General features: G+C 34.3%; 2 protein-coding genes across 7 annotated transcripts in view; one reads left to right on the forward strand and one right to left on the reverse strand.

The window, feature by feature from the left end:
• Window positions 1–1,044: 1,044 nt before the first annotated feature.
• Window positions 1,045–4,777, forward strand: LOC149886496 (uncharacterized). The gene is made up of 4 exons (XM_090090575.1): window positions 1,045–3,535; window positions 3,791–3,856; window positions 4,118–4,174; window positions 4,332–4,777. The coding sequence occupies exons 1-4, from the start codon at window positions 1,579–1,581 to the stop codon at window positions 4,649–4,651; spliced, it is 2,400 nt and encodes a 799-aa protein (XP_089946701.1). The 5' UTR covers window positions 1,045–1,578; the 3' UTR covers window positions 4,652–4,777.
• A 9,736-nt stretch (window positions 4,778–14,513) lies between these two features.
• LOC145190675 (uncharacterized) overlaps window positions 14,514–20,440 on the reverse strand; it is a 127,015-nt gene continuing 121,088 nt past the window's right edge. For 5 of the 6 annotated variants that reach the window (XM_090091082.1, XM_090091081.1, XM_090091080.1 and 2 more), the window contains 4 exons: window positions 16,745–16,888; window positions 16,517–16,639; window positions 14,716–14,881; window positions 14,514–14,606 (listed from right to left, as the gene is read on the reverse strand). In XM_090091082.1, the coding sequence (XP_089947208.1) occupies window positions 14,733–14,881; window positions 16,517–16,639; window positions 16,745–16,888 (416 nt within the window). In that variant the 3' untranslated portion in view covers window positions 14,514–14,606; window positions 14,716–14,732. Of the gene's footprint in view, window positions 14,607–14,715; window positions 14,882–16,516; window positions 16,640–16,744; window positions 16,889–17,411; window positions 17,797–20,440 lie in introns of all 6 variants that reach the window. The other variant, XR_016453520.1, reaches the window with a different exon arrangement.

Genomic DNA, 20,440 nt, shown 5'->3' on the forward strand with positions numbered 1-20,440 from the left:
CTCTCTGAGTCAGTGATGCTGATGCTGTTGTTGTCATTATGCTTGCAATGAGAGTTGTTACTGTTGTAGTTATGTCTGTCATTTGTCCTTGTTAGCAAGTTCTATTTGCCCTCTCTTGCCTTTTTTCAACACAGTTTCTTTCTTTGAGTCATATGGTTGCGAGATCCTCTCAAACTCCATCTCTTTATTTATTTGTTTCTTTTTTTTTTCTCATTCTCCTTCTCATAATAGCAATCACTGTTGCCACCATGCATGTAATGCTAGTTGCTCTCGTTCTTCTTCTTTTGCTAGTGCAAGCTTTGTTTCTTCTTGTTGCTCTCTTTACTTTCTTCTTGCTCTTTTGCAGAGGACTCGAAAAAACACAGCTCTTCGCTGTAGTTGTGTTTCTCATCAATCCACGCAACATTCCAGGATTGGATACAGGCAGAAGAAAAAAAACTCTCGCTGACTGTTTTCTTTTTTTTTTTAGCTTAAACCGTTGCAAACAAACACCTGAACATGTCTTCTTCACAAGAAAACAACTCTGTTGTTGCTTCTTCTCCAAACTCTAAAGCAAAAAAAAAGAAAAGAAAGCAGTCACAAGAACAGAGAGACTTAAAGCTCAAAAAGAAAGTCAGGGCCGCATTAGTTGCAGCGTGTGGCTCCGTAAACAGGGTTGTACCTTTCTATGGTACCAAGAAGAGGTACGCTGTTAGCTGTCCGATGCCTTTGTGCAAACATTCCTCCACAAGCATTAAAAGACACTTGACTAAAAAAGATCATTCTTGGACTTTGGATGAAGCTTCCATCTTTTACTCTGCAATGGTCAGGAAGTTTCAGCATGCTCGTCTCGAACGCAAGTCCGGCTGTCCAAAACCTTACCCCTGTTTGCAATGTTGGAAATATTACGACCGACTGGACATACACTTGAAAGAGACTCATTTCTACGATTCCAAGATGATCAAACAAAAGATTGCAGAGGCAAAGCGATACGACAACGAGAAGCTCTATGTCCCTCAATTTATTCGACCTGCCTTCTTTGGTATTAAGCCAGTAGCTGAATAAGCGTCTGCATCAGGCTCTGCATCCTCTGCTCCTGGGCCTTCCTCCTCTTTTTCTTCTCCGGTTCTTTCCTCTGATCCTCTTTTAAGCTTGCCCTCACCAGTTGCTGGTTCGTCCGAGGCTCCTTCTGCAAACCAATGCACCTCTGTAGAAAACAAAGAGCTGAACACCGAATCCGTCCTTGACTCTGATTTCGATTCCTTAGAGCACTTGGTTTCCAGCTCCTATGTCTTGACCGAAGAAAAGAGACTCTTGTTTCAGCTGGACAAAGATGCTTTTCACTTTTATTACCAGTCAGCAGATGAGCTCTTCAGAGACTTTGAAAAGTGGCTTGTGGTAGCCAACAACAACACTTGGTCACAAGCAAAGATCTACAAAAATGCAGTTGTGGAAATATTGACTTGTTGTGACAGCACGTTGACGCTGCACCCAAACGCCCTCACCAATTCCAATGTTTTGGAGGATAGATACTTCTCCTTGCACTTTAAGAAAATTCAGCTCAATTCCAAGCTGAGTGAACTTGACCAAACAAAAGCCATGTCTTGTCACACGTTGTACAACCGCCTTGTCTCCCTTTGTCTCCTGTTTCGTTTCAGTGAAGCCAGAAACGTCTATTTCGGACTTTCTCATGAGGCCATCCGACGTTTGCGCTGCAAGGTGGATGAGTTGCGAAAAGTGCTGAGGCCCTTTCGTTCTTTGAGGAGGAGCCTTGTGAAAAGAAGAAAAAGCATCAACATCATCAATGTCAGTTTGCTGACCGAATATGGCAAGTCTGCATACATAAGAGACTTAGTGGAATCGATTAGAAAGGCGTCTCTTCCGCTGACTAGAGACAATGCTGTGTCTCTACGAAACCATCTTCTGCTCTCTGTCACTGTAATTAACAGTTTAAGAAAATCTAACATTGCTCTTTTAAACATTAGAGACTACATGGCTGCTGAGAAGAGTGAGTGTGGATATTGCATTGTGCAAGAGCGCTACAAAACAGCATACAAGTACGGAGCCAAAAACATTCTAGTGCCGAACGACTTGAAAGTGTTGATCGATATTTATTTGCTGAGATACAGAGACCTTCTTGTCAACGACTCTCACTACATGGCTGCAGACACCAAGACTGTTTTGGAGTTGAGCGACTGCTACAGGCCCCTTTTTCCTTCGGTGAGAGCCAACAAAGACGAAGGTGTGACACTAGGTGCAACTAGAGTGCCTGTTTACCAGATGGGTTCCTCTGCTATCACCTCTAGCCTGACGTCCTGCTTCAGAAAAAGCCAAGTAAACATTCCCATGAAGCGTCTTACTCCCACTTGCATTCGCGGTTCGATAGCCACTTACTTTGCCAACAACAGCAAAGAAGATCGCGAGCGGTTTGCTACACTCTACATGAAGCACAGCAGACACACAATGGATAGCTTTTATGTGTCCCAGTGGAACGCTGCAGAGGAGTTGCGCTTTGCCCTGGGCATCGGACAGTCCTTCGGAGTCATAGAGTCTTTGACTGTTGAAAAGTCGGAGAGACCACCAAAGGAGGAGAAGGATGTGATGGACTGGCTCCGAACTAATGCAGAGGAGTACGGTTTTCATGATGTTGAGGACATTTTTGAGGAAGATTCAGACTCCGGTTCTGACTCTGAAGAATGTGCTGCTACTTTCGGTTGTACCACAGTGGTTCCATTTTCTCCAGCTGTAGAAAACAATGCTCCTTTAGAGGACAGCAACGAACACGTTGTAGATTTCTTGTGTGAACCTACCTCAACTCCTGTTTCGTCTGTTCCTTCTGAACAAACAATCGCTGGTCCAGTTCTTGAACTATCCTCTGCTCTTGCACAACTAGTTCCTAATGAACAAGCTGTTTGTATGGATGTAGATCAGACTCTAGATGTTCCTGTTGGCACAGCTTGTTCTCCTCTTGCATTAACATTATTTCCTGATGAACCGGATTTTATTGAACACCATGCACAACTTTCTCCAGTTTACTTTAGTGAGCAAGTGGTTGCCAAACCTGTTTCTGCTGCTCCTGCTCAACAAGTTGCTTTCAGTCCTTCAAAAGAGGTTTTTTCTGTTCTGCTGGAAACAGTGTCTAATGTTGCTTCACAGCAAGATAATCTTATGGCTGTCACACGTGTTTTCCATGCTCCTCCTGAAGCTGCTCTTCTTGAACCTGCTCTTCTTGAACCTGCTCTTCTTGAACCTGCTCTTCTTGAACCTGCTCTTCTTGAACCTGCTCTTCTAGAACCTGCTCATAAGCAAGTGGTTGCCAAACCTGTTCATGTTGCTCCTTCTCTGCAAGTTGTTTTTAATCCTTCAAAAGAGGTCTTTTCTGTTCCTCTGGCTCCTAATCTTGTTGCTCGTCAGCAAACGATGGCCAAACCCAGTTTGTTTCTTTCAGCTGTTCCAGTCCAACAGGCTGGTACTGTTCTTGAAAAACAGCCCTCAACTGGTGCTGTTCAATCTGTTGGTAGTCTATTTAGCCAAAGTCTTGCTTGTACATCCAGAGGTAAATTCTTTTTGATTTTTGATTTTTATGCAAATCTCAACACGCTTTCAAAAAATAAAAATGCCCAAATTAACTCCTTGCCCTATTGTTATTGTTAAAGCTGTAAAAAAAAAAAAGAAAAGAAAAACAATAAAAAAAACAAAAAAAAAACAAAAAAAACAACACAGAAGTGTGTATGTATTTGTTGCAGGTCTAATTCTGTGATTGCTTAAATGTTTACACAAGTGAATGATACTAAAACTGATTATGTTTTAGAAGTAAAAGATCCAAGAAGAAAAAAAATCAAGTTGGAAATGCCATCTTTCACTCAAGAACTCATCGGTAATGTAAAACCTAATTTATACAAACATATATAAACACAAACCTCTTCTTGCACAATTTCAGATGGTTAACTGTTAACAAAAACTAGCCATCATTGCTAAGTGCACTTTTAGAAAGTTGTGTCTACCCGATTTCTAATGATGAAGTTAGAAACATGACCGTTAGAAATCATGCACAGCTTGTTATCATCTCTAACACTTAGAAACTGTTGATGGTTTTTTTATGAATTAGAAAAATGAACATGGTTTTATTTTATTTCAGGATCAACTCAGCCAAGAACAAAGGAAAACAAAGCAGAAGTTAGCCAATGCCAATTAGGTAATCTTTCAAAAACCAGTTGTTGCTATCAGTGCAAACAATAAGGTCAACAAAAAAAAACAAATAAAAAAACAAAATTAATCTTGTCATGCTTCAGAACCAAATGAATATTCGATTTAATCTCTTTGTGTTATGACTTGAGTTTGTAAAATTTTAGATGAAATAGTTGAAAAGCTGAATGCTTGCCCTGGCCACAACGAATGGTTCAACACCAGAAGTTTTCCACGATGTGCAGCTTTGGTGTTGGCATACATCTTGCAAGACGTGTTTACAGATGTAAGCTCAAGTTGCTCGTACAAAGATTACCTTGGCATCTTGGCAAATCATAGCAGTGACAAGCTCATTCATGTCTTGCAAAAGTACTCCTACCGAAGCCATATTAAAGACAAAATTAAAAACATGAAGCTAAAAATTCAAAAAGAGGGTAGTTTAGAAAAGTTTGTTCAATATGGCAATATAGTGAGACCATTTATGTAGTTTAGATAAGTTTGTTCAGTTTGGCAATAAAGATGGGCCTTTTGTGTTGTTTGTTTTCTCTATGCTTTTGCAAATATATTTATCTGTTTCGCTAAATACATAATAAACAAGAAGTTCTGTTAAACTGTTCTCACATTTCTTATTTAAAGATAGTTCAAACTTTTTTTATCTTTAAAAAAAAAAAAAGTCGTTTTGTTATTCTGTTAACACTTTTAATAGAGTTGCATTTAGAATTATTTCTGATGTTTTTAAGAGTTTGTTAAAAAGCAAATTAATATTTTCTGTGATGTTAAACTGCATAAGTGAAATTTAAAAAAGGAAAACTGCTCCAAACATTTTTCGGAAAAAGAAATCAAAAAGTTCCTTATTTTAAAAGATCTAGACATCCATTTCTTCTTCAGCAAAATAGCGAGGCTTTTTTTATGAACTCTTACTCTCTATTTTTTCATATAATTACACAAAGGATTTTATTTAGTTCAATGTAAACATACATAGAAGTATATTATGTTTTTTTTTTATTTTTTTTTTTTTTATGGTGTCTAACTTTTGTTTCACTTCTATTTTATTTTACGTTTATCTTGTATTTTATCATGCCTTATTGGTTTTTGCGTTTTGTGATGTCAAGCTGCGTAAGCTAAACTTAAAAGAGGAAAACTACGCTAACTTTTCTTTGAAAAAATATTCAAAAAGTACCTTAAAAGAGAAAGCACACGAATTTAAAAAGTTGTATCTTGCCATCCAATTCTTCTTCTGCAAAGTAGTGAGGCTTTTGCTCTCTAACTTATCTCTATTTACGCAAAGGGTTTTATTTCAATGTAAACACGTATAAAAGAATACTTTGTTAAAAATAATGTTAAAGGAGTTGCGTAAAAAAAACGTCTGAATAAACTTTCTTTACAAAAAAAAACAACTAAGAAACAAGCGCGCCTAAGAAAAACCAGATCGCGATTCACTAAGTCAATAGACGAAAGAAACAAACTTTAAAAAGTCTTTCTAGACAACAAATTCTATTTTTGGCAATGCAGTTTTTGTATTTATGCAACCTATCTTTTGTTTCACTTCTACTTTATTTTACGTTTACCTTGTATTTTGTCTTGCCTTTTTGCGTTTTGTGATGTCAAGCTACATAATCTAAACTTAAAAGAGGAAAACTAGGCTAGTAGAATATTATGTTGTTGGTTTTATATGCAGCCTAACTTTAGTTTCATCTATATTTTATTTTGCGTTTATCTTATATTTTATCTTGTCTTTTTGAGTTTTGTGTTTTGTGATGTCAAGCTACATAAGCTAAACTTTAAAGAGGAAAACTACGCTAACCTTTTTTTGAAAAACTATTCAAAAACTACCTTTAACAAAGTAGCGAGGCTTTTTATGCACTTTTACTCTCTAACATACCTATATTTGCGCAGAGGATTTTATTTAACTCAATGTAAATATACATAGAAGAGTATTGTTACCCGTTTATTTTATGCAGCCTAACTTTAGTTTCATCTATATTTTATATTGCGTTTACCTTATATTTTGTATTGCCTTTGTTAGTTTTGTGTTTTGTTATGTCAAGCTTCATAATCCAATCTTAAAAGAGGAAAACTGCGCTAACTTCTCATTGAAAAAGTACTCAAAAAGGACCTAAATCGATATAGATAGCTCACGATTTTAAAAAGTTGCATATAGTCATCTTCTTCTTCAGCAAAGTATCGAGGCTTTTTATGGACTTTTAATCTCTTATTTACCCAAATTTGCGCAAAGGACTTTACTTAATTCAACTTAAACATGTCTAGTAGATTATTAAGTTGTTTGTTTTTTATGCAGCCTAACTTTAGTTTCATTTATATTTTATTTTACGTTTATCTGATATTTTATCTTGTCTTTTTGTGTGTTGTTTTGTCAAGCTACATAAGCTAAACTTAAAAGTGGAAAACTACGCTAACCTTTCTTTGAAAATCTATTCAAAAACTGCCTTAGACATAAGGTAGATTTAAAAGAGGAAGACTGCGCTATTTTTGCTTTAAAAAAACTTTCGAAAAATACCTTAATCCATTGAGATAGTACACGAATTTACAAAGTTGTATCTAGTCATCCACTTCTTCTATAGCAAATCAGCGAGGCTTTTTATGCACTTTTGCGTTCTAATTTATCTCTGTTTACGCAAATGGTTTTTGTTTATTTCTGTGTAATGATATACAAAAGAGTATTTTGTTAAAGATTATGCTGCAGGAGCTGCGTAAAAAAACTCTGGTGACCTTTCCTTAAGAAAAAAGCAACTGAGAGGCATGTGCGCCTTAGAAAATTCAAATCGCGATTCTCCAAATTAAAAGACGAAAAGAACGAACTTTAAAAGCTCTTACTAGACGTTTGTGTTTATGATAGGCAATGCAGTTTTAGATTTTATGCAGCCTAACATTTGTTTCATCTATATCTTATTTTACGTTTATCTTATACTTTATCTTGCCTTTTTGAGTTTAGTATTTTGTGATGTCATGCTAAATAAGCTAAACTTTGCTAATTTTTATTTGAAAAAATATTAAAAAACTACCTGAATTATAAGCTAGATCTAAAAGAGGAAAACTGCGCTAACTTTTCTTTGAAAAATTATTTAAAAACTACCTTAAAACATGATTTAGATTTAAAAGATGAAAGCTACGCTAACATTTCTTTGAAAAAATATTTTAAAACTACCTTTAAACATGATTTAGATTTAAAAGATGAAAACTACGCTAACATTTCTTTGAAAAAATATTTAAAAACTACCTTAAACATAACCTAGATCTAAAAGAGGAAAACTACGCTAACTTTCCTTTGAAAAAATATTCAAAAACTACCTTAAACATAAGCTAGATCTGAAAGAGAAAAACTACGCTAACTTTTCTTTGAAAAAATATTCAAAAACTACCTTTAAACATGATTTAGATATAAAAGATGAAAGCTACGCTAACATTTCTTTGAAAAAATATTTAAAAACTACCTTTACACATGATTTAGATTCAAAAGATGAAAACTACGCTAACATTTCTTTGAAAAAATATTTAAAAACTACCTTAAAAATAAGCTAGATCTGAAAGGGGAAAACTACGCTAACTTTTCTTTGAAAAAATATTCAAAAACTACCTTAAACATAAGCTAGATCTGAAAGAGAAAAACTACGCTAACATTTCTTTGAAAAAATATTTAAAAACTACCTTAAACATAAGCTAGATCTGAAAGAGAAAAACTACGCTAACTTTTCTTTGAAAAAATATTCAAAAAGTACCTTAATCGAAAGAGATAGCACACGAAATTAAAAAGTTGCATCTAGTCATCCGTTTCTTCTTCATCAAAGTAGCGAGGCGTTTATGCACTTTTTATTCTCTAATTTATCTCTACTTACGCAAATGGCTTTTGTTTATTTCAATGTAAAACTTTTCAAAAGAGTATTTTGTTAAAGATTATGCTGCAGGGGCTGTGTAAGAAAACTCTGGTGACCTTTCTTTAAGAAAAAGCAACTAAAGTAGATGTGCGCCTAAGAAAATCCAAATTGCGATTCACTAAATTAAAAGACATATACAACAAACTTTAAAAGTGAAACTATTTTTACAAGCGTATTTGGTAAAGATGAAATGTTCTTATGACATTTTAACGTTACGAAAGGGATTTTCTTCTGTTCAAATATTTATTACAATTTAAAGTGTTAAATAATGTTACAGAAACGACCTAAAACGCCTGTTGTATTAATTTAAACGAACAAAATAGATAAAAAAAAAGAAAAACTATCATTAAAAAAAAAAAAGAAAAAAAGAAAAGAAATAGAAGTTGAGGAAAAATAAAAATAAGAACTTCTAACAAAGAGCTCTTCTTTTTATTTTTCAGATTTTAGATGCTTAATTCCTTGAATGAAAAGTTGAACTGATGACCCACTACTAAGGTTGTTCCAAGCCTTCCGTTCTCAAACTAGGCCATTCTGAGAGGCTGTTTGATTAAGTACCGTTGATAGTAGTATCGCACGTAAGAGACTTCTAAAACTCTGATTATTAATTCCTTGAATGAAGAGATGACTTCATACTCACTAACGAGGTTGTTCTTAGCCATCCGTTCTTAAACTAAGCAAAACAGTGAAGTTGTTTGATTAAGTATCACAGTTTGCTGATTTGCACATGCACCATTGCCGAAACTGTGATGCTTGGTTCCTTGATTGGATTGAAGAAGCTCATCACCATGCTTTTTACAAGCTGTCCGTTGTTATGTTTTGCAATTCAGTGGTTCTGTTTTGCAATTCATTTTCTGTTTGTTTAAGTATCATCGATGGTGGTGTCGTGCATGCAAACTTTCCGAAACTCTGATGCTTGTTTTTCTTGAATGGAGAGATGAGCTTATACTTTAGGTGACTTTTAAAACTGCAGTAATTAGTGCCTCGAATGGAAAAACGAACTCATACATTACAGACCAAGGTTGTTCCTGGCCATCCGTTAACATATTAGGCAACAGTACAGCGAGGCTGTTTGATTTACAAGCTTTTGTCGTTTCGAGAAATCACTACATTAAGCATTCGATGGTGATACACGACTGATGGCCAGGTTCTGATTTTCGAATGAAAAGAAGAGTCGCATCCGACCACCGGTCGGCTTTCGACGCAAAACAGCTGTACACACTCGTCCAACGTCCAGTGACTAACTGTTGCAACGAGAAAGTTAGCTTTATTTGTCGTGCAGATTGTCCGCTTTGACGTAAAATGCTAGAAATTTGCTGAACGCTCGGTTTGCGCCGCCCAAGATTCATTCTGTTTCTGCGTTGCCAGCGTCTGTCGGCTAAATACAACTGTAGACTCCGCGCAAGCTTTTTCACCGCAAAAGTTGTACAGAGCCACACCGAAGGCTAAAATCGACTTTAAGGTCGAAGGTTAAAATCGACCCTAGAGGTTTGAAAACGACGTCACGAAATTTTCAAGACATCATCGAAAGAAAATTACGGCGGCCAGATGCAACTCTTAGTACTAACTCTACTAATCTTAGTACGTTAAGCATTCCAGTCGAGAGATCAGACGTTTTTTCGTCACCTAAGAGACCGGCCGATGCGTTTGCGACGCTGCGGAAAGAAAGAAGATGGCAAACCACAGGGTTGTTACCGTAACAAACCTCCGTGAGTACCTCCATCTCGAGTGGCTTTTGAAGAAACGTTCGTTTTAAACTCAAAGGGATGGTTGTTAAAGCTCACAAACGCCTGGTCAACGATTTTCTAACGGCAGACACCGTGTTTACAATGGATACAGACCGATTAACTGAGCCCAAAGCGCAAGATCTATCAGAAAACTCCTCTAGGTCGATGCAACGAAACTAATAGACGCGTGCACCTAGCGGCACGTTACAACCGAAAGACGACCCTCGTGGACATCGACCCTGGAGCTTTTAAAGCCACGTCACGAAATTTGCAAGACGTCATCGAAGAAAATTACGACGGCCAGATGCGCCTCTTTGTACTAAATCTACAAATCTCAGCAGGTCAAGCGTTCGAGTCGAGAGATCAGACGTTTTTTCGTAAGCTAAGAAACCGGCCAATCCGTTTGCGACGCTGCGGAAAGAAAGAAGACGGCAAACGACAGGGTTGTTACCGTAACAAACCTCCTGGGGTACCACCTTCTCGAGTGGCTTTTGGGGAAACGTTCGCTTTAAACTCAAATCGAGGATTGTTAAAGCTCGCAAACGCCTGCTTAATTATTTTCTAACGGCAGAGACCGTGTTTTCATTGGATGCAGGGCCCAAAGCGCAAGACCTATCGGAAAACTCCTCTAGGTTGTTGCAACGAGACGACTAGACACGTGCACCTAGCCGCACTTTACAATCGAAGGACGCCCCTCGTAAGCCCTAACCCTAACCATAACCCTAACGGTGCAACTAGAGTACCTATTTACCAGATGGGTTCCTCTGCTATCACCTCTTGCCTGACGTCCTGCTTCAGAAAAAGCCAAGTAAACATTCCCATGAAGTGTCTTACTCCCACTTGCATTCGCGGTTCAATAGCCACTTACTTTGCCAACAACAGCAAAGAAGACCGCGAGCGGTTTGCTACACTCTACACGAAGCACAGCAGGAACACAATGGATTCCTTTTATGTGTCCCAGTGGAATGCTGCAGAGGAGTTACGCTTTGCCCTCGGCATTGGGCAGTCCTTCGGAGTCATAGACTCTTTGACTGTTGAAAAGTCTGAGAGACCACCAAAAAAGGAGAAGGATGTGATGGACTGGCTCCAAACTAATGCAGAGGAGTATGGTTTTCATGAGGTTGAGGACATCTTTGAGGAAGATTTAGACTCTGGTTCAGACTCTGAAGAATGTGCTGCTACTTTCAGCTGTACCACAGTGGTTCCATTTTCTCCAGCTGTAGAAAGCAATGTTCCTTTAGAGGACAGCAATGAACACGTTGTAGATTTCTTGTATGAACCTAGCTCACTTGCTCTTTCGTCTGTTCCATCTAAACAAACAATCGCTGGTCCAGTTCTTGAACTATCCCCTGCTCTTGCACAACTAGTTCCTAATGAACAAACTGTTTGTATGGATGTAGATCAGACTCTAGCTGTTCCTGTTGGCACAGCTTGTTCTCCTCTTGCATTAACATTATTTCCTGATGAACCGGATTTTATTGAACACCATGCAAATCTTTCTCCAGTTTACTTTAGTGAGTAAGTGGTTGCCAAACCTGTTTCTGCTTCTCCTTCTCAGCAAGTCGCTTTCTGTCCTTCAAAAGAGGTCTTTTCTGTTCCTCTGGAAACAGAGTCTAACGTTGCTTCACAGCAAGATAATCTTATGGCTGTCACACGTGTTTTCCATGCTCCTGAACCTGCTCTTCTTGAAACTGCTCATCAGCAAGTGGTTGCCAAACCTGTTCCTGTTGCTCCTTCTCTGCATGTTGTTTGCAATCCTTCGAAAGAGGTCTTTTCAGTTCCTCTGGCTCCTAATCTTGTTGCTCGTCAGTAAACGATGGGCAAACCCAGTTTGTTTCTTTCAGCTGTTTTAGTCCAACAGGCAGGTATTGTTCTTGCAAAACAGCCCTCACCTGGTGCTGTTCAATCTGTTGGTAGTCTATATAGCTAATGTCTTGCTTGCACATCCAGAGGTGAATTCTTTTTGATTTTTAATTTTTATTCAAATCTTAACTTGCTTTCAAAAACTGAAAATGCCCAAAACAACTCCTTGCTATAATGTTATTGTTAAAGCTGTAAAACATAAAAAAAAAAGAAAAACAAAACAAAACAGATGTGTGCATGTAATTGTTGCAGGACTAATTCTGTGGTTGCTTAAATTTTTACAAGTGAATGATGCTAAAACTGATTTTGTTTTAGTTTTAGAAGTAAAAGTTCCAAGAACAAAAAAAATCAAGTTGGAGAAGCCATCTTTCATTCAAGAAAACATGGTTAACGTAAATTCTAATTTGTACTAAGGTATATAAACACAGACCTCTTCTTGCACAATTTCAGATAGTTAACTGTTAATAAAAACTAGCCGTTATTGCTAAGTGCACTTTTAGAAAGTTTTGTCTACCAGATTTCTAATGGTGAAGTTAGAAACATCACCATTAGAAATCATGCACAGCTTGTTATCATCTCTAACACTTAGAAACTGTTGATGGTTTTTGGGAATTAGAAAAATGAACATGGTTTTATTTTATTTCAGGATCAACTCAGCCAAGAACGAAGGAAAATGAAGCAGAAGTTAGCCAATTGCAATTAGGTAACCAGTTTTTGCTATCAGTGCGAACAATAAGGTCAACAAAAAATAAATAAATAAATAAGTAAACAAAATAAATCTTGTCATGCTTCAGAACCAAGTGAATATTCGATTTAATCTCTTTGTGTTATGGCTTGAGTTTGTAAAACTTTAGATGAAATAGTTGAAAAGCTGAATGCATGCCCTGGCCACAACGAATGGTTCAACACCAGAAGTTTCCCTCGCTGTGCAGCTTTAGTCTTGACATACATCTTGCAAGACTTGTATACAGATGTAAGCTCAAGGTGCTCGTACAAAGATTACATTGGCATCTTGGCAAGTCATAGCAGTGACAAGCTCGTTTACGTCTTGCAAAAGTACTTGTACCGAAGCCATATTAAAGATAAAATTAAAAACATGAAGCTTAAAATTCAAAAAGAGGGTAGTTTAGAAAAGTTTGTTCTATACGGCAATATAGTGAGGCCGTTTATGTAGTTTTGATGAAATCGTTCAGTTTGGCAATAAAGATCGGCCTTTTATGTAGTTTGTTTTATCTATGCTTTTTGCAAATAATTTTAACTGTTTCGCTAAATACATAATAAACGAGAAGTTCTGTTAAACTGTTCTCGCTTTTCTTATTTAAAGACAGTTCAAACTTTTTATCTTTGCAAAAAGAAGTCGTTTTGTTATTCTGTTAAAAGTTTTAAGAGTTGCATTTAGAATTACTTCTGATTTTTCTGAGTTTGTTAAATAGCAAAACAATATATCCTGTGTTGTTAAACTGCATAAGTGAAATTTAAAAAAGGAAAACTACTCCAACCATTTTTTTTGGAAATAAAAAAATCAAAAAGTTCGTTATTTTAAAAGATCTAGACAACCATTTCTTCTTCAACAAAATAGCGAGGCTTTTTACGAACATTTACTCTCTAGTTTACCTATATTTACACAAAAGGTTTTATTTAGTTCAATGTAAACATACGTAGAAGTTTATTATGTTATGTTTTCTTTTGTTATGTTACGTTTTCTTTGCAGCCTAACTTTTGTTTCACTTGTATTTTATTTTACGTTTATGTTGTATTCTATTATGACTTTTTGGTTTTTGCGTTTTGTGATGTCAAGCTACATAAGCTAAACTTAAAAGAGCAAAACTACGCTAACTTTTCTTTGAAAAAAATACTCAAAAAGTACCTTAAACGAAAGAGAAGGGACACGAATTTAAAAAGTTGTATCTTGCAATCAATTTCTTTTTTTGCGCAATGTAGCGACGCTTTTTATGTACTTTTACTCTCTAACTTATCTCTATTTACGCAAAGGCTTTGATTTATTTCAATGTAAACATGTATAAAAGAATATTTTGTTACAGATTATGTTAAAGGAGTTGCGTAAAAAAATGTCTGATAAACTTACTTTTTTTTAAAAAAAAAAAAGCAACTAAGAAACAAGTGCGCCCTAACCCTAACCCTTACCCTAAAAAAGGAAACGGCAAACGACAGGGTAGTTACCGTAACAATCTTCCGTGCGTACCTACATCTCGAGGGGCATTTGGGGAAACGTTTGCTTCAATCTCAAACGGATGGTTTTTATAGCTCACAAACGCCGGGTTAACGTTTTTTTAACGGCAGAGACCGTGTTTACAATGGATTCAGGCCGTTTAACTAATACCAAAGCGCAAGACCTTTCGGAAAACTCTTCTTAGGTCGATGCAACAAGACGACTAGACCCTTTCACCTAGCGACACGTTTCAATCAAAGGACGCCCCTCGTGGACATCAACCCTTGAGCTGTTAAAGCCAAGTCACGAATTTTGCGAGACATCATCGAAGAAAATTACGGCCGCCAGATGCATCTCTTTTCAATAACTCTACAAATCTTAGCCGGTTAAGCGTTTGAGTCGAGAGATCAGACGTTTTTTCGTAATCTAAAAGACCGGCCTATCCGTTTGCGACGCTACGGTAAGAAAGAAGACGGCAAATGACACGGTTGATCCAACAAGACAGCTAGACACGTGCACCTTGCGGCACTTTACAATTGAAGGTCGCCCCTCGTGTACTCTATAAACCTTACCCTTTTCCTAACCCTAAGCTTATTCCTATTTATAAACTCTCCCTCTAACCAAATGCTTTACTTTATTCTAACTTTATTCCTTTCTATCTTTGCAATTATCTTGTCCTGGATTTTTATTAGATTTTCGTAATGAAAAGATTTTTTATGAAATTCTTTATTACAAGATCTTTTATGTCACAGTTTGTTGAGCTCCTCATCTTATATCCAAATTGCTTGCAACCTTAACGAGTATAAAATTGTAAAACAATTAGAGAGATTAAAAGCTTTTTTAGCATAACATAAATTAAAAGAGAAAAAAAAGGATTTGCTGAAGAGAAAATTTATTTTACCAATTCAGTTTGATTCTTTAAACCATCTCAATGTTTTCTTTAACTCTCGTTTTCTGATTTTTTTTGTAAACTTTGTATGTTATTATAGATATGATAATTATAGCAACAAAGCATGAAGCTGCTGTAGCAATTATAGTTAAGTTCGTATATGAACTTTCTTTTAAGACTAAAAAAAAAAAAAGAAGAAATAGAATTGTGGCATTAAAAAGTCTCGTCTTTCTCATAAAATGGATATCAAAAGTTGAATTGTCATTTCAAACTAAAATGAGAGTAATTCTTCCAATAATATGAAACTTTTACGCTTTGTTTTTTTAATTTCTAAAAACATATTTATGACATATTTCTTTGCAAAAGTTTAATATATCCTTTATATTGACGAGATAACTGCTGATTGGATAATAAGATGAACTAAAAACTTTTTAAAAATGCATATTGTCTGACCCTCCAAGTTTTCATATCTATATAAAATAAATTCAGGGAAAAGCTAATCTATCATGTAAATATAACTCCAATGTGTGCCATGAAGATAGAGATCCAAAATACATTTATTAAACTCCTTAATAGACTTATAAGATGAGTTGCCTGAACAAAACGTTGCTTAAGTTTTCTATAGAATATTTTTAATATGGAGTTATTTAAAAAACCATTAGCTCTTTAGAATTGCTGGGGACATAAATTCTTTAATTTTTATTAAACTTATTTAGAAGGTATCAATACTTATAGCAATTTAAAAAACATTTATAACTTTATAGAACAACTTAAGTTGATTTAGAACTGCTATTGAAATTTTAAAATGAGTTTGTATAATATTTATAAAAAGTTTCTAATTATCCTTAGAAAGTCGACGAAATATTTTCAAATTTTTTGAAAATTTTCTAACTAATCTTTTTTGAATATTATTATAAAATATTATATGTTCGTATTTAGTTCTATTCAATAGTTCATAGCACTTTTATAGCAAATTGTGCAGATACGCTATAGAAAATCTGATGCAGTTAGATTTTCACAGCTTTTAAAAATGCATTTAACATCGAATATTTATTCATACAGTTATCTATACACTTTAAATGAGTTGCAAAAAAGTGCATTACCCTAAGTTTAGCAAGGTCGTTTTATTTAAAAGTTTATGAAATGTATGCAAACAATTCAGATTTATTTTTATTTTTTTTAGTTTAAGATTTATTTGTATTTTTTTAATGTATTATTTAATTTTTTATTTATATCAACTGCAAAAAGAAAAGTTCTTTCTTAATACTTTATTTACTTTTTAATTTTAAAAAATAATTAAAATGAGAATACTTTATTGATCACATTCAGCTCTACTAATACTCAACTATTATCTTTGATTTAAACTTAATACTTTGCAATTTGAATTTAAAATCAATTGAAAAAATATACCTTATCAGTTATTACAGCATACAGGACATCATAATAACAACATACAAGACATCATAGCAACAACATTCAGGACATTATAATAACGAAATACAGGACATCATAATAACTTAATCATGAAGAGGATCGATTTTCTACTTATAAAAAGTAAATTTAAATAAAAAAAACTCTCTGCGCTGGTTCAAAGGTCTGGTTTCAACAATTGTTTGTATTAAAGAATTGTAGATAATACGCTGCTGTTTGATTCTAGTCTATTTCTCGTTATTGGGAATATACTTGATGTTTTATAAGTAATTAAACAACTAAGGATTTACTTGGCAGATTAGAAAATTATGAATAAAAATCTTGAAAGATGTTTTTAATTTTCTTAGACCTATAAAAACTTAAAATAATGTTTGTTACCGACCTTTACAATTATTCCATTCGTCATTTAGTTGATATCCACTGACGCATGAACATAAATAACTGCCAATAGTGTTTACACATATGCTTTGATTCGAATTGCATGTCAATTTACATTCATTAATATCTTAACATAAAAAAAAACTATTTATAAGATCAGAAAAAGAACAGTGAGCACTAAATCTTAAGACCATAATAGAAAAGAGAAATCAATAAAACAACAAACCATTACCTTCGCAAGTGGAATTAACACCAAGCGAACCAATTAGTGAATAGCCTGGCAAGCACTCGCAAACAAAGCTACCAAAAGTATTTTTACATGCAGATGATGATGAGCACACAGAAACAGCGGTTTTCAATTGACATTCATCTACATCTGTAAAGAAATGATATTAAAATATTTTAAGTATGACATTAAAATAAGTAAAGTATCATTACGACCTTATAATAAACTTTAAGTTTTTTCTAGTTTGTGAAATGGTATTGTGATTTTATATAAGATTATAAAAGTAGCCAAGAAATCATGCTAGGAGATAAAAAATTATTCAAGTAGACACAATAACTATGTAAGCTCATTTAACTCAATGCTATCTCTCTAACTCAATTCTGATGTGGAAAAATAAAAGTTTTAACTAGAGAGTTATTTAAATAATGGAAAATTGACTATTTTAAAAAATTCCGGTCAAAGTAACAAATAGAAATGAAAAAAACAAACAAACAAACAAACAAACAAAAAACAACAAAGTGTAATGATTCTTAGATTTAAATGCAATATTGATGATATGTTTTAAACTTTTACATTTTTAACATAAATTCAGTAATTGTAAATTGTCTTTTATGAGCTTGTAAATCCATGTCAATAACTCAACTCATGTGTTTAAGAGCAATTTTCAAATCACCTCAAAAGTTAGAATAAGGACTTCAATTCTCTAGTACAGTGATGCCATGCATCGGCTCGTTCAAACTCGTTTTTGTAGCATCGTAAGAAAAATCAACTTGCTCATCACCGAATTCCTTTCTAGTTTCAATCGCATCATATCCAGAAACTTCTGCGATGATGTCTTTATCTGATAACTTGTTGGCAATATAAACAACGAACTCCGTATACTAACTCGTCGGCTGTGAAATTAAAGTCTGCATTGCATTTACTTTTACTTAAATCTGTCGAGCCATCCATCCGAAGCTTAAAATTTTTCGAAGTTTAGCTCTTTCATAAAATATAAAGCTTTTTCTTTCACCAGCAAATTACTAAATGGTATATTATCAACTCTCATTCGTTTAAACCTATAAAGAATAGCTTTGTTGACATAATAATGCATATTACCTTTTACCTGTTAAACCAGATTTTCTTGACAAAAAGCGTCAAAGATTTTTTTCTTCTATGCTGAAATAATGTTTGCTGAAAAGTCATAGATTTTTGAAACCTCTTTTTATGTTTTTCCTTCCTCTTTTTCCGGTAGAGCCTCGTATTTACGCTTTAAGTAGAATTCTTTGATGCCATGATTTTTTTAAACAGGAGAAAATTGTTCAAGTAAACCGTTTTTCAAAAAATTAAAATATTCGAAGCTTGAAAAAGAGGATGATGTACAACGCGCTTTTTACACGTCAGAATTCAAAAAAGTTATATTTACAGAGCGAATTTTACTAAAGGGTCTAAAAAATCCATTCAAGTTATTGAGGTTTTCGAATAATATTGAATTTCGAATCAAAGAAAGTAAAACGCAACAGCTTCTTAAGCGCTTTTCTCGGTGACTTGATATGTCATCGAACTATAAAGTTAAAACGATAAAAGATTGCATATGAGCAAATCTGATTAGTTAAGTAAATTTGCTGATCATAAACTTTTACAGCAATCTGAATATATTCTAAAGAATCTACTCTAGTTTCCGTACCTTTTTATTACAAATAATGGTAACTTTACTTTTAGAGTATCATGAACTGTTGATACACAGCTTAACTACAGTACATTAGCAATGCTGTAAATAAATGCTGATATGATCATGATTAAAAGCAAATATGTCTTGTATGGACATCTATTACTAACTGCAGTATGCAATCGTTTTGGGAAATATCTTTTAAAACTTTTAAGAAAACTGAATAACGTATAATAATCGTTATTACCAATTTTTTAATTGATGTTTTCTTAAATTTTTATTTCTCAGTAACTTTTCGATATAAGAAACTCCTGATGTTTCAAGATCATCTTTTTACAATAAGTGATCTAAAATGTTTACTAAAAGTTTCTTTTTCTAGTATATCACTTAATATATAAGTGATATTTTTTTTCTCATTGAAATAGTTTTTCGAGGAGCAGTTTTTTAAAATAAGCCTTAAATCGTTTAAACCAGAAATCTTTTTACTAATTTCTCCCGGAGAAATTAATGAGCAAAAAAGTGATAACTGGAGATACTTATACAAAATGCACAGGAAAGATTTTGTCAATGAATCAGAAGGTACTGAAGAACTTTTATTTGTAGTAATAGCTAAAAAAGGAGCTTTAGATTTAATATAGTGTTTGGACAGAATAGGGATGAACAAATTGTCGTAGACAAGGAAGCTGTGTCAACAACATTGGATATAAGTCAGGCTTAACTCTTAAAGTTATCACAATTAAGTTGGTAAACTCAAACCGCTCTATAACCATCTGATCATAAAGCATTGAATGCTTCTAGAAAGGTATGGTTGACTACTTAGGAATTTTTTTGGGAGGTATTAATGATAGAAAATGTCTCTCAACTAGTCTCATTGGATAAATAGAACCTCCAGACTTGAAGTTGGTGCTCTTGGTAATGTTATTTGAAAACATATAATCAATATTTCTTTGGCGAAATGATATTGATGCTTTTGTAAATCCAAGCTCTTTGCCAATACAGTAAGCATAATGAACAGATTTGCTTATTAGATCCATAAAGTATTTTTTATACCATTACTTGACCCTTTTACGCTCTCAATTGTAAGTTGTTAACATTTTTTCACTTTAATCAACATCAGCAATATATAGATCTACAGCAGCAGGTATTACCTTTACTTAACCAGGTCAAGCTACTTCTGTTATACTATTTTTAATGCCTGTTCTTAATAAATAAATGTCTTTTTATCTCTCCATTTAGAACATATAGTACAAGTGCTTTCTTCAAATTGAACTAACATCTCATCTCGTTGTAATTTCTATAAAGTTATTCCAGTTGGAAGACCTTTCCGAAATTTTCTTACTGTAGCAACACAATCAGTTTTATTTACTAAAAGATTATGACAAAGTTCAACAGAAGTGTTCCAATTATCAATAAATACACAATAACCTTTGTTAGAAAGATTATCCACAAATGTCATGAAAATATGTGTGGCTTCATTATTAAAATTATTATTGTTTATCTTTCCCATCTTTCCTAAGTATAATAAACCATTCAAAATATTACCTGTTTTAGATTCTGCTAGAATAAAAGACTTTACACCAAACCTTGCTCCTTTACTTGGGATATATTGCTTCCAACTCAGTTGTCCTTTCCAAAATAGTAAAGATTCATCAATTGCAACATTGTGCTGAGGTATATAAGCTTTACGAAAAAGTGTAAACAGATAGTCAAATAAATTTTGTTTTTGCGCACTTTTGAACATTTTCTGCTATGTTAGAATTATCAACGAAGTGAATAAATGTATCAATAAGTCTAAACCTATCATACTTAACAACTTTACGCGCTACTGATGTAGTAAATGTCACTTTTGTTGTATGATATAACTCATACGTTGGTTTCCAAATAATACCACGGTATAGAATCAACCCAATATATATACAAATTTCATCTCTTGTTACTAGAGTCCACGTTTTAAACCTAGACTTTGGCTTCAACTGCTTTTCTTTTAGAGTTTGAAAGGCATACAAGTTTGCTTGTTCAACTACGTAATTACAAATGTCATCGGTAACGAAGAA

The sequence above is a fragment of the Hydra viridissima genome, unplaced genomic scaffold, assembly GCF_058129835.1.
Source record: "Hydra viridissima isolate aposymbiotic clone 2 unplaced genomic scaffold, HvirCarnegie_v1 scaffold_6, whole genome shotgun sequence".
NCBI classification, from domain to species: domain Eukaryota; kingdom Metazoa; phylum Cnidaria; class Hydrozoa; order Anthoathecata; family Hydridae; genus Hydra; species Hydra viridissima.

Bases quoted from the DNA above. Each gene is read 5' to 3' on its own strand.
- LOC149886496 (XM_090090575.1), top strand. From the start codon at position 1,579: ATGTCTTGTCACACGTTGTACAACCGCCTTGTCTCCCTTTGTCTCCTG. The intron at 3,536-3,790 runs GTAAATTCTTTT...ATTATGTTTTAG, and splicing joins TCTTGCTTGTACATCCAGAG to AAGTAAAAGATCCAAGAAGA. The intron at 4,175-4,331 runs GTAATCTTTCAA...GTAAAATTTTAG, and splicing joins AGTTAGCCAATGCCAATTAG to ATGAAATAGTTGAAAAGCTG.